Source organism: Carassius auratus, chromosome 4 (genome assembly GCF_003368295.1).
Source record: "Carassius auratus strain Wakin chromosome 4, ASM336829v1, whole genome shotgun sequence".
Lineage (NCBI taxonomy): Eukaryota > Metazoa > Chordata > Actinopteri > Cypriniformes > Cyprinidae > Carassius > Carassius auratus.
Genome location: NC_039246.1, coordinates 1,350,288 through 1,364,114, shown reverse-complemented (window position 1 = coordinate 1,364,114; position 13,827 = coordinate 1,350,288). Strand labels below are relative to the sequence as shown.

The window sequence follows — 13,827 nt, the reverse complement described above, 5'->3', positions numbered from 1 at the left end:
CAGCAAATGACATGGCACCCCAAACCATCACTGACTGTGGAAACTTTACACTGGACCTCAAGCAACGTGGATTGTGTGCCTCTCTTCCTACAAACTCTGGGACCCTGATTTCCAAAGGAAATGCAAAATTAACTTTCATCAGAGAACATAATTTTGGACCACTCAGCAGATGTCCAGACCTTTTTGTCTTTAGATGCTTCTGACGCTGTCTGTTGTTCAAAAGCGGCTTGACAAAAGGAATGCAACAGCTGACACTCATGTCTTGCATGCGTCTGTGTGTAGTGTTTCTTGAATCACTGACTCCAGCTGCAGTCCACTCTTTGTGAATCTCCCCCACATTTTTGAATGGGTTTTGTTTCACAATCCTCTCCAGGGTGCGGTTATCCGTATTGCTTGTACACTTTTTTTCTACCACATCTTTTCCTTCCCTTCGCCTCTCTATTAATGTGCTTAGACATAGAGCTAAGCCTCTTTTGCAATGATGTTTTGTGTCTTGCCCTCCTAGTGTAAGGTGTCAATGGTTGTCTTTTGGACAACTGTCAAGTCAGCAGTCTTCCCCATGATTGTGTAGCCAACAGAACTAGACTGAGAGACCATTTAAAGGCCTTTGCAGGTGTTTTGAGTTAAGTAACTGATTCGAGTGTGGCACCAGGTGTCTTCATTATTGAACCTTTTCACAATATTGTAATTTTCTGAGATACTAAATTTGAGATTTTCCTTAGTTGTTAGTTATAATCATCAAAATTAAAAGAAATAAACATTTGAAATATATCAATCTGTGTGTAATGAATATAACACAAGTTTCACTTTTTGAATGGAATTAGTGAAAAATACATTTTTATAGATTATTGATATTCTAATTATTTGACCAGCACCTGTATATGATCTTCAGTTCTTGTACTATATGCAAAAACAGATTTCAAGACAATGAAAGCAACCGATATGCACTACATATATTCATCATCAGCTAACTTTAAGATCAAAGACGGTAATAGGAGAGAGCACGGGCATCAGCACGTAAAATCGTTAAGTTTCCTTTTTCATGATGCATGTTGGATTAGTCATTTCTTACTTTATATCATAGCCCAAAAAATACAGTTTATTACTATAACATTTCGGGGTTTATTACTATAACATTTCTTCTTTTTTAACAAGAAGATGCATTTACACTTATCCAGTTACATCTGGAATGCGGTCCAGACCACCTCCTAAAGTGGTTTGAGCATTCACATTAAAATCTGTCTCGAAAGCATTTCGAATTGCATTTATAAGTAGTCTTTTCACGATTGGATATCTATCCAATCAGAGAAAACACATAAGGTGGCCAGTTGTAAACAGTGTCAGTGCAGCCTAATTGATTATTTCTGAATATAACTTGTTTTTTTAAACCCTAACTGAGCAGGCCAAAGGTGACAATGGCAGAGAATACAATCTCAGGTGTAGTGGAATAAAAAACTTGAGATACTAGACTTAGTTGGGGGACCAGTTCTCCTCTGGCCTCAATGAAAAAACACTACAATTTAAGATTGAAGGCTGCCTCACGAAAACAATTGTTTCACAAGTAATTTCTATGCAGGGCCGTATCAAGACAGTGTGGTGCCCCTGGGCACTATACCTCAAACCACTATACCACTATATGCCACTATATGCAATGCATGAAATGTGAATTTTATGTTAAAAATTGTGCATGGTCTCTTTATAAATAAATAAATGAATGATGAATGAATGAAGTCGCATCAGTCCAAAAATACGTCATGATGAGGAAAAAAAAAACATATAAGTCGCACTGGACTATAAGTCTATTTATTTAGAACCAAGAACCAAGAGAAAACATTACCGTCTACAGCCGCGAGAGGGCGCTCTATGTCTTTAGTGTAGACTACAGGAGCACTGAGCAGCATAGAGCTCCCTCTCGCGGCGGTAATAGACGGTAAGGAGAGTGCAGTCAATCGCTTCTGTGTCATTGTCTTCCCGAGATCATTCTTCACTCGTTTAAAAAAAAACTTTCAATCCCTGAAACATTTTGAATTGTAGCTAAACGTCTAGCGTCCTTGTCTTTAACTTTCTTAAAACCACTCAATTGACGTCAGTCCATTCTGATAAATTTTCTGTAGCTGTTAAAAAAATTACACATTTGCACGTACTTGTTATGGACCAACTCAACTCTGACAGATTGGGGACGGAAGGGGGGGACTGATAGTGGTCATGTAATCTTTATTTATTTATTATTATTGTTAAGTTAGTGTTCATAAAAGAGTTATGTATGGTCTTTCAAGAATTTCAAGTTTATATAAAACAATTTACGAAAAATATTTTTAAAGATTGTGTCATGTGGTGCCCCCCTAGTTGTTGTGAATGATTGGTGCCCCTGAACACTGGCCCAAGTGCCCTTATGGATAATCCAACTCTGTTTCTATGACTGACAGTGATAACTAGCAATAAACGGAACAAAATATCTGACAAACCGATGTCAAAATAGACCTGTGTATTAAGTGATTCAGAGTAACAGAACTACAGTAACTACATGTCTGTAAATAGTATATATTATATATTTAGAACCTTCTATCGTTGCAGGCTGCCAAATGCGGGAAAAATCAGCTGTGGGGGGTAAAACTGTCAACACAGCTGGCTGTCTGTCTCTGGCTGCGTTTACAGTTGGCATTAACATGCAACCTGTATCCGGATGTTGTCCACATACACATTGAAATTATGGATCTCAGTGTAATGTAAACGCAGTACAGCAATCGTGTCTGCATTCGCAAAGTCAACATCATGCAAAACGCCACTCCCTCTCTCGTGAACTATCAGAAAAAAAGATGGAGAACACCCGCGTGAATACTAGTGAGACTTCTACACTTATCTTTGATTTGTATAATGTCCCACAACTGAAAATGGTTTTCAAAAGAAAACCCACTGCTTCAGGTTGACTTTGCACTAGAGGTCTACACAGGTCCAAAAATTTGTACCCGAACCAGAAGAGACAAGTGTAAACATGCTGTGTTATTATTGACTGATGATTCGATCTGCTTGATCAGATCACAGTGATGGCTTGTTAATGCCAAGTGTAAACACAGCCTCTGAGCAACATTATGGTGTTTGTTCCTGAATGAATCAACCATTTAAAAGTTTTGGTTCATTTGCCATGACTTATCAACCTCACTTATTAACCAACTACTGGTAGTTTCAATTTTATTAAAAATTAAAAGTATCAAATAACAAAAAAATTATGCATTTTAAACTGCAGGTTAAAGCATTCCATGTACCTCTTGTCACAGTGTCTGGGTTGTTGTTCCCCGGGGTTCCACTAGATGTCCTCCTTCTCACGGTGTCTGTCCCAGATCACTTCCTGTTCCCTTATATGGTCACCTTCCTCCTTGTTGCGTAATTGATTGTTCCCCCCACCTGTCTCCTGTTTCCCCATTATCCTTCTGTGTATAAATACCCAGTCTGTCTTAGTCTATGTTACGGAGTCCTTGTTTAATGTCAGGTTATTTCATGTCCGTCGTCTTGTCTTGTCTTGTCTTGTCTTGTCTTGTCTTGTCTTGTCTTGTCTTGTCTTGTCTTGTCTTGTCTTGTCTTGTCTTGTCTTGTCTTGTCTTGTCTTGTCTTTATGTGGATGGATGTTTTGGTTTCGACCCCTGCCTGGACTGTTTACCCCTCTGGATTATCCCTTGAATAAATATTACTTACCTGCAATTGGTTCTCTCGCCGTCTTTCAAGCGCCTCGTAACGTGACAGAAGGACTCCGTCAAACAGAGAACCAGCAGGTATGTCTGCCCATGCCTCATCCCCAGCCACAGAGCGGGACAGCGGTGGTTTTGAAGGAACTCGCCTGGTGGTTTTTCGGGGGACCAGGGGAGTTCGCCGAGGATGGAGTGGTCGAGAGGAGACTCGGCATCACTCTCAACCATGGCCTCCCTTCGATCCGGGGCTTCTTTGGGATGGATCAGAGCCTCCCTCTCACCATAGCGGACGGAGAGGTGAGAGGAAGCGCATGCCCGCCATGGTAGCGCCACAACCCAAGATAGCCGCCAACCCTGCGCCGCTGCGGTGCAGGGCCACCAAACTCCCATCACGAGGCAAGATGGAAGCCAGACTCACACCACAGTACCCGATGGCCACCAGCTCAGCACCGACGCCCAAGACGGCCGCTGTCTCATTCTTGGATTATTTCGCTACGCTATCAAGAATACTAGAGGTTCCCAAGACGGTTCACGTCATGGCTGCTGAGCCAGCGCTTCAGCACAAGATGGCTGCCAGCCCAGAGCCACAGCACAAGATGGCCACCAGCCCAGCGCCACAGCACACGATGGCCGCCAGCTTAGAGCCACAGACCAAGATGGCCATCAGTTTAGAGCCACAGCACAAGATGGCCGCCAGCCCAGAGCCACAGCACAAGATGGCTGATTCAACGCCTGAGTCGCCAGTACAGGTGCCACCGACTCGCCGTCATAGAGGGCGGAGGACCGAGGCGGCCCGAGGCCGAGGCGGTGCCCAATGCTGTTCCCGAGGAGGTGCTCGCTGCTGTTCGAGAGGCGGTGCCCGATGCAGTTCCCGAGGCGGTGCCCGATGCGGTTCCCGAGGCGGTGCCCGATGCAGTTCCTGAGGCCGAGGCTGTTCCCGAGGAGGTGCTCGCTGCTGTTCGAGAGGCCGAGGCGGTGCCCGATGCAGTCCCCGAGGCGGTGCCCGATGCAGTCCCCGAGGCGGTGCCCGATGCAGTCCCCGAGGCGGTGCCCGATGCAGTCCCCGAGGCGGTGCCCGATGCTGTTCCCGAGGCGGTGCCCGATGCTGTTCCCGAGGCGGTGCCCGATGCTGTTCCCGAGGCGGTGCCTGATGCTGTTCCCGAGGAGGTGCTCGCTGCTGTTCGAGAGGCCGAGGCGGTGCCCGATGCTGTTCCCGAGGCGGTGCCCGATGCAGTTCCCGAGGCGGTGCCCGATGCAGTTCCCGAGGCGGTGCCCGATGCCGAGGCGGTGACCAAGGTCGTTCCCGATGTGGTGATCGATGCCGTTCTGGAGGCTGAGGCGGTGACCACGAGGATGTGGTGGTCGTCCGCTCCGCCCTGGAGGACTCTGACTTTGACCACAAGGTCATGGTGGCCTTCCGCTCCGCCCTGGAGGGTTCTGGCCTTGACCACACGGCTGTGGTGGTCATCTGCTCCGCCCTGGTGGACGCCTCAACATGTCCTTCATGGACTTCTGTTTTGTGTTTTTTGAGTTCTGTTATGTTTCTGTCTGTTCCCCTCAGTTAGTCTGGCCCTCCGTCCCTCCCCCTGTACCTCCTCCGGTCCCGCTCCCTCCTGGTCTCCCTGTTTTATGTTTACATTTCTGGTGTTTGTTCCCCATGTGTTCCTTTTCCGGCCCTCCGTCCCTCCCCCTGAGCCTCCACCTGTCCGCCTCCCTCCTGGTCTCTGTGTTGTGTTTTGCAGAGATGGGACCAAGTCACACATATGCAAGTCTCAAGTAAGTCTCAAGTCTTAACCTTCAAGTCTCAAGTAAGTCCCAAGTATTTTTTTCTTGGGCAAGTCAAGTCACAAGCTATGTCAAGTCAAGTCCAAGTCAAGTCACCTTAATATTGTTATTTTACCTGCAGAATCTGATCTTAATAAAGTTAAAAGACAAGATATAGGTAACTGTCAGTAAATTAAAATAATTTGGATTTGCATTGTAAATACTCATGTTCAGTAAAATACATCATGGAATCAAACAAAATTGTAACTTCCTAAAATTATTTATTTTTCACTTCTACCAACAGTTTGAAATGTTTTACATTTTCAACATTGAGTCCATAAAACTAAACATCCAACAGACTCCTCTCTGAACACCTCTCTCTCTCTCTCTCTCTCTCAAACACAGTTTACATACAACATTAAACTTTGTTACATTTCTCCCCTCTCCCTCTCTCTCTCTCACACACACACACACACTCTCTCTCTCCCTCACACACACACACACACTCTCTCTCTCTCTCTCAGAGTATAGAGTCACACTGAAGGCATCTCAGAGTCACACTGAAGGCATCAAGGGCTATTTGAGCAAGAAGGAGAGTGATGGGGTGCTGCGCCAGATGACCTGACCTCCACAGTCACCGGACCTGAACCCAATCCAGATGGTTTAGGGGCGAGCTGGACCGCAGACTGAAGGCAAAAGGGCCAACAAGTGCTAAGCATCTCTCGGGGAACTCCTTCAAGACTGTTGAAGACCATTTCAGGTGACTACCTCTTGAAGCTCATCAAGAGAACGCCAAGAGTGTGCAAAGCAGTAATCAAAACAAAAAGTGGCTACTTTGAAGAACCAAGAATATGACATATTTTCGGTTGTTTCACACTTTTTTGTTATGTATATAATTCCATATATAATTCCACATGTATTAATTCATAGTTTTGATGCCTTCAGTGTGAATCTACAATTTACATATTCATAAAAATAAAGAAAACTCTTTGAATGAGAAGGTGTGTCCAAACTTTTGGTCTGAACTGTACATAACAAAAAAGTATGAAACAACTTAAAATACGTCATATTTATATTCTGTACTGTGTGTATATATATATATATATATATATATATATATATATATATATATATATATATATATATAATTGGGTAATCGCGGCAGCTACATTTGTTTTTCTGATTAATTGTTTTGCTCTATGAGAAAGACAAGGTAACAAAATATTCGGGGCTTATGCCCCCTTAGCCCAGCCCTAGCGCCGCCCCATTCAATGCGTTTTTTTGACGGCCTGCTAGCGGATCATTAGGGGCCGTTCACATCACGTCTTTTGCGCGCGCAAGTTTGTTATTTCCAATGTAGGTGCACGGTATGTGCGCTCATAATGGAAGCAACGCGCTCACGACGCGCTGCACCGCATCGAGTTAAAACCATCGAAACTTTTCAGAATGCTGCAAGTGCACCGCAGGTCATGTGACAATAACTAACCAATCAGCTTCAACCTTTCCCGTATCAACGTTGAAAGCTCAGCTAAGATGAAGGGACAGCTGATCATAGCTGTATGGATTGCCATTTTTAAATTAATTTAGTAGCAGAGCTACTGCGAGCGATTTTTAGTGCTGCAAATCCATTTATCCTTTGCTGAAATTTCCGCGTCTTCAATGAGAGAGAGCGTGTCATGGATGCTTAGCAACGACAGACGCCCCAGGAGCACTTCTGCCCGAGCGCTTTGGAAAGAAGGAGAAAGTGGCGCGACTAGCGTTTTCCACGCGTTTTTAGGCGCGAACTATTGAAGACAAAAGCGATGACCCTCGGTACCTCTCAGGCTGACATGTTGATGGGATGTGATATCTGATTTAAGTGGGCGTGGTGTGTGTAAGGTAGAGAGGACATGACCGATGATAGTGTCCTGATCCAGTCACGACGCTATTCTCAGCCTGCGCTCCAGCTGAGTAATCAACTTTATTTAAAAAAAGAATTTATATATTTTATATTCAAACTGAAAACATGATGTGATTAACACTCAAGTCATTCAAGTCATCGTGTCTCAAGTCAAGTCAAGTCCCGAGTCTTTAACTTCCAAGTCCGAGTCAAGTCTCAAGTCCTAAAAATAGCGACTCGAGTCCAAGTCACAAGTCACAATGTCTGGTGTTTTGTCTTGGAGCGTCTGGGAGCCGCTCCGTAGAGGGGGGGTACTGGCAGGGTCTGGGTTGTTGTTCCCCGGGGTTCCACTAGATGTCCTCCTTCTCACTGTGTCTGTCCCAGATCACTTCCTGTTCCCTTATATGGTCACCTTCCTCCTTGTTGCGTAATTGATTGTTCCCCCCACCTGTCTCCTGTTTCCCCATTATCCTTCTGTGTATAAATACCCAGTCTGTCTTAGTCTATGTTACGGAGTCCTTGTTTAATGTCAGGTTATTTCATGTCCGTCATCCTTGCCTTGCCTTGTCTTCGTGTCTTGTTTTTATGTGGATGGATGTTTTGGTTTCGACCCCTGCCTGGACTGTTTACCCCTCTGGATTATCCCTTGAATAAATATTACTTACCTGCAATTGGTTCTCTCGCCGTCTTTCAAGCGCCTCGTAACGTGACACCTCTAAGGACTGTGTAAATAGCCTACCTCTAAATGCCACTTCAATAAGCAACTTCTGCAAAGATTAATTGTGTCGATACTGATTTATTGTTTAATAACAGGCTTAACTTATTATTATAACTGTTTAAACGTAAGAATTAGACTCATGCGTGCTGATGAAGCACACTGGCTTTATAAAGGTAAAAATCATTGAATAATAAAGAAGCATACCGTAATTCAGTATTTTACGCGTATAGTGTTATTTGTGAACGTTGAAGAGGGTCAACAACTGCTGGAGTCAATTTTCTTTTTTTCTTTTTTTTGTAAGATTAATTGGTCAATAAACCTTGATCTGATTTTCCCATCTGATTTGTCCAGTTATGAGAGTACCCTTTGGATTAGGAACACATCAACCCCCCTCAAGGCAAAACGTTCTCAAGTGGCAAATGCTCCAGCATTGTCAAGCATTTCCAGTGGAACAGATAGGTAAGTCATTCCATGGAAATTATTCTGTAATTGTTCAGGTTTCATATAAAACTTCTATCTACCTATACTTCATAGTGTGTTATCATTATTTATTTTAGAGATGAACATATGAGTGCACCGAAAATTGAAACCCTTGAGCAGAGGTGACCCATAAATCTTTTTTTTTTAGTTCTTTTGTCTGTGTCCCTTCTCAATTGCATGTTTTCATCTGATACATGTTTTAAAATATCCTTTGTTCTCTTAGTATGCACGACATGAGTATTGTTGAAGAGGAGTTGAATGAAAATGCCTTCAATGACTCCATGAACAGTGTGTAAGTGGGCTTCTATTCTATTCTATCTTTGGATTTTTATTGAATTGTTTTTATTCATTTCATTTTTTTTTATCTTACAGGATTGATTGGGAAGAAGAGGGACCCTCACTTCATGGTAACCCGGACGACAGCTCTGATGAGGAATACCTTCCAACAATTTAATTGCGGTGAATTATTTATTACTACTTTTTACTTTGTTTATGTGTTGAGTTTTTACATTTTAAAAAGATTCAGTGCTATTTTGAAATGTTTTTGTATTCTTTTAGTTCACACTGATGTTTCGGGTGATAAATAAGATCATGGTTATATGGCAACAAATAATATAAATAACTTAATTTTTCTGTGTATGATTCTTGATTTCCTGCTTTGCCAGAATGGGTGGTGCACTGAAGGGAGCACAGGTAATTGATAATCTGCCAACTATTGGGATTGATGAGACCGTGCATGATCTGCCTGCCCCTGAAGTTCCTCTTGATGAGCCCTTGAGTCATGAGCGGACAATTTTGCCAGGCCCTCAGAAGGTCCTCAGTGAGGATGACATTGTTGGCTTCAGATCAGCAGTGCTCTATGAGAACTGCTTGAGGCAGCTTGTCACATTTTTAACTTTGCGGGTGAAAAGATGCACTGGTGTCTTGAGGACTGGTTTGGTGTGTGACAGTGTTGCCCCCTTTTCAACAAACATCGCCACCAGGGGCACTGCAATGAGTGTTGAATGGGTAAGCCTTTCACATCACATCAAAATGTATGGTGACAGACAGCACTGTATATGCCTTATGAATTTATACTGCTACCCTTATCTTACCAGATCTGCCCCAATGGACACTGCCTATGGCGGTGTAACTCACAGCCTGTGTTGAAGTTTGACATGCAGGCCGGGGACTTTCTTCTTTCCACAAACATTTTATTCTCTGGAAACAACTACACTAAAGTTGCTCTCCTATTTAAATTCATGAACATGCGAATGGTAAACCCTAGCACACACTACACCATCCAGGAAACCTACTGTGTTGACCCTATTAAAGATTTCTGGGAAGAGAAGAGGTCTGAGGCCATCAGCCGACTAAAAGGGAAAGATGTTGTGCTCCTAGGTGTGTTTATTTTTATATTTGACCTTCTTCTACATAAAAAGTTATGGTACTATTCAATTAAACTAATTTTGCAATCATCTATCGTACAGTTGTTGTATTTTTAAATTACCTTTTTTTTTCTTCAGGGGACGGCAGAAATGACTCACCAGGGCATTCTGCCCAATACTGTAGCTACACAACCATGGAGCTTGATTCTAAGGAAATCATCCATGTGGCCACTGTAGACAAGCGGCAGACCAACTGGAACTCCAATATCATGGAGAAAGAGGGTTTTATCCAGACAGTGGACAAGCTTACCCAAGAGATAAAGGTAGTTGAGTTCTGCACGGACGCTCATGTCCAGATTGGAGCCCTTTTGAGTAAGTGGTCATATTATAAAATGTTTGAATAGAAATATTGAATTGCTGATTGAGACACTTGGGACTAAAATTATTACATACTTCACAGACCCAGACAAAGGCAGATATAAGGATCTGAGAATTCACCACAGCCTGGACATGTGGCATGGTGCCAAAAATCTGTGCAAAAAAATAGCAATCGTAAGTTATAACACTAATCTAATTTATTAATAATGAATTGTACCTTCCTGCATGTCGATGGAATAATTTTGTTATGTTAGATCTCCATCAAATTATTTAAAAGGAATAACTTCCATTGTTTGTGTTTTATTAATCATCATAAGGCAGGAAAGGTGAAAGGACAGTCTCTTCTTCACTGGCTGAGGGATATAGTAAACCATTTCTGGTGGTGCTGCAAGACAGCAGAAACATTTCAGCAGTTTCTTGTAAGCAGTAGCAATGTTATAAAAGAAAAAATGGTAATAACGCCATGATTCAAATACTTGTGATATGATAATGTGTTAGTGTTTTTTTTTAACTTTCCTTAGGCACTTTGGATTGGAGTTCTGCATCATGTTTGCAACAATCACACATGGGAAACAGGAAGCTGCCAACACGACCACCTTGAAGACATTCAGGATAAAGAGTGGATTGAGAGAGATTCCAAGAGCCATAAAGCACTAGTGGAGATTGTCCTCAACAAGCGCTGGCAGAAGGATGTCCACAAGTATCTGCGCTTCAGGTAAAGTGTGGGGACATGATATTTAAAAAGAAATGTAACAGTGCCACAAGTCATGTGTGGGTGGTTGTTTTTAGGGTCTATTTTATTTTTTTTCAGATCGACAGCACATCTGGAGTCATTTCAGAATCACATTCTGATGTATGCCAGCAAGCGCCAGGCCTTCACTCCCCGAGTGTATGACACGAGAGTTGTGCTCGCAGCACTGGACTACAATTTTCACCGCGAACGGCCAACATACAGAACGGCTGAGGGCCATCAAGTGTATGTCAAACTCTCATCCAAATTTGTTGTATTCAAATAATTGCATATTCACAATATAAATTATGTATTCACAAGTTTGACAGTTTGTTTCTCATAATGACTTGTAATAATTTTCTTTTGGGAATTTTAGTTACAGTAAGAAGTACAATAAAAATGCAAGGAGATATAGCCTTTACGCCATAAAGTGTCAAAAATCATATGATTACATCACCGAGTTACAAGCACGCATCTTGCAAGGGAGGGTCACAAGCGGAATTGGGATGCCGCGAAAGAGGTCCCTAAGAGCAGACGACCCAAGGCGGCTTGGTGTTGTGCCACCGATACCACCACCACCGACATCCGAGTTGGTACATACACAGGTCAGCAGAAGTCTGGGTAAGTGTCAAACATCTACTTGCCCTTATTTTAGCCCATTAACTTAGCCTCAAACTGATACTGAATGGCCTGTCTAATTGCACGTCTTTCACAGGATCAGCCTTCCATGCTGTTTCCAACTTGGAGACAGATTGAGATATTGTTTTGCTGATATTTGAGTTGTAAATGCATAATCAAAATTCATTGTAAATAAATCTATATTTGTGTTTTCAAACAAACTTCTTTTCAATCTTTTTTTTGTATCAAATAGTATTTGCACATAATTTTGAGTTTTTTTCTCTATCCCTAGTGTAGGGCAAATACAGCACAGAGAATCCCATTAAAAAGTGTTTTATTGTTTAAAATAAAGTTTGAGGTCAACAGAAATTCAAAGAATACAAAATATATAAATCGATATAACCATTTACAATATTTACAAAAATGTTATTAGATCCCTGGAATGTAGCCGGTGTATTGTCCCTGAGGGTCTGGGAATTTTTCCCTAATCCTGCAAACACAGCAGCTGGGAATGACTCTCCTGTTCCCCTGTCCTAATGAGCCATGCTGCCAGAAAATAAAGTGTCTGTAAGCTGCATGTCTGTATTCCCGGTTGTCATCACCGGGCTCCCTTACATTTCCAAAAGCAGTTAGATCCTCCCGGTACTGCCTATGTATCCGCAGATATCCCTCATCCAGGCAGTATTGTGTAAAATGAGGAAGGAGGCTCACACAGTGGGCAGGGTCTTGTCCACAGCATTTCCGCTCCCTGTCAGTCGGCATGTCTCTGCAGTGGCTACAGGTACACCAAGGTACCCCCGGAACCTCCGCAGATGTTGGAGCACCATGTCTTTGCTGATGCTCCATCAATATATCAAAGACCAGACCCGGCTGCCTCTCTAACAGTCTTAGTCATTTTCCAAAACCGCTAAGCAAATATATACAGTTTCAGTACATACCACATAGAGAAGCCTTTGCTGATGCTGCTCTTGTTAAATTTCAGCCTCTGGATCTGTGTCACAGCTTCCAGACGCGCTCAACACAAAATCCTACTGGCGCTCGTGATTCTTTAGCTCCGCCCACACGTCACGCCTCTTTACCTGTGAGGCGTATGTGATCGTCAAGGCTCATATCATGCAGAAGTCTCTGATGAAATGAAAGGAAATAAGATGGGGTTAGTCCATTAGATATAGACCTATATAGGCACAAGGCTGAAAAACATGTTTTGCAGTATATTGCACTGGAGGCATTGCAGGGATCTTATGTAACAATGTTGACAAAATAAAATGTTATTTGTGTGCAAAATAAAACAGTACTCTCTATAAAATTGTATATAGCTCTCCTTTTTCAAAAACAATTCATTAGCTCAAGTTGTGAATATTTTGCTACGTGCATATAACTGTACAGACAATGAAAATTCATTGCTATTGCTAGACATAAATTGTACAAACCTTGTACAAACGAACCGCTTGCTTCTCTTCTCTGCCTTTGTAAACTTTCAATTCTATCAAGATCGTCTCTCGTAGCTGCCGGGCATCTTTGTCGTCGTGTTATTGACTCTCGCTCTCCTCCTCTTCCTCGTCCACCTCCTCGCCTAGATCCCACTGATCCACTGCCTCTCTGTCCTCTCCCTCTACCTCTACCTCTTCCTCTCCCTATTGTTGAATCATCTGATGATATCTAACAATGCACATAATTCAGAAAATATAACGAATAAAGAAGACATAACTACTAATTACAATATTTCATGTTTTCCACAGTCAGTAATTCATACTGTAACATTCGTTTGTTAGTTGTCATGTTGTAGTTTGTTTGAAATAACACACCTGTTCACCTGAAGGAAAACTCGACGAAGTGCTATTAGAAGACATCCTGTCAAAGCTTTTTGGTACATATCGCCTACCGTAGATATAACGCGCATTTGAAAAAGCGAGGCGCTGGAGAGCAAAATTAGTTTGAATGCAAAATACAATTTCACCACTAGATGGGAGTAATTCCTACTTAGTGTCCCTTTAACGTAAACTTCAAGCTCCTCCCCATCTGCAATCAAAGGTAGACATTCATCCGCCATTAAAGCAAGTAACGAGTAAAGCAATGGTAATGTGTGTGAATAGAGTATTAGTAATGAAAAAGCCAGTTAGCAGTAACCACGCTGCCAATGCTAACAGGCTATAAGCTAATAGAGGACCCGGGAGACCAAAATAAAACCAGTGATAACAAGGCGCTCTGAT

The 13,827-nt window shown here is 42.5% G+C and overlaps 1 protein-coding gene across 1 annotated transcript; it reads left to right on the top strand.

The window, feature by feature from the left end:
* Positions 1 to 8,234: 8,234 nt before the first annotated feature.
* On the top strand, positions 8,235 to 11,792 carry LOC113066128 (uncharacterized). The gene is made up of 13 exons (XM_026237799.1): positions 8,235 to 8,503; positions 8,602 to 8,646; positions 8,748 to 8,816; positions 8,897 to 8,983; positions 9,190 to 9,532; positions 9,622 to 9,904; positions 10,030 to 10,263; positions 10,352 to 10,443; positions 10,587 to 10,688; positions 10,791 to 10,984; positions 11,081 to 11,245; positions 11,376 to 11,620; positions 11,715 to 11,792. Exons 5-13 carry the CDS (start codon positions 9,191 to 9,193, stop codon positions 11,753 to 11,755), a joined length of 1,698 nt encoding a protein of 565 aa, XP_026093584.1. The 5' UTR covers positions 8,235 to 8,503; positions 8,602 to 8,646; positions 8,748 to 8,816; positions 8,897 to 8,983; position 9,190; the 3' UTR covers positions 11,756 to 11,792.
* The last annotated feature ends 2,035 nt before the right edge of the window (positions 11,793 to 13,827 follow it).

Bases quoted from the DNA above. Each gene is read 5' to 3' on its own strand.
- LOC113066128 (XM_026237799.1), top strand. From the start codon at position 9,191: ATGGGTGGTGCACTGAAGGGAGCACAGGTAATTGATAATCTGCCAACT. The intron at 9,905-10,029 runs GTGTGTTTATTT...TTTTTTCTTCAG, and splicing joins GAAAGATGTTGTGCTCCTAG to GGGACGGCAGAAATGACTCA. The intron at 11,246-11,375 runs GTATGTCAAACT...TGGGAATTTTAG, and splicing joins ACGGCTGAGGGCCATCAAGT to TTACAGTAAGAAGTACAATA.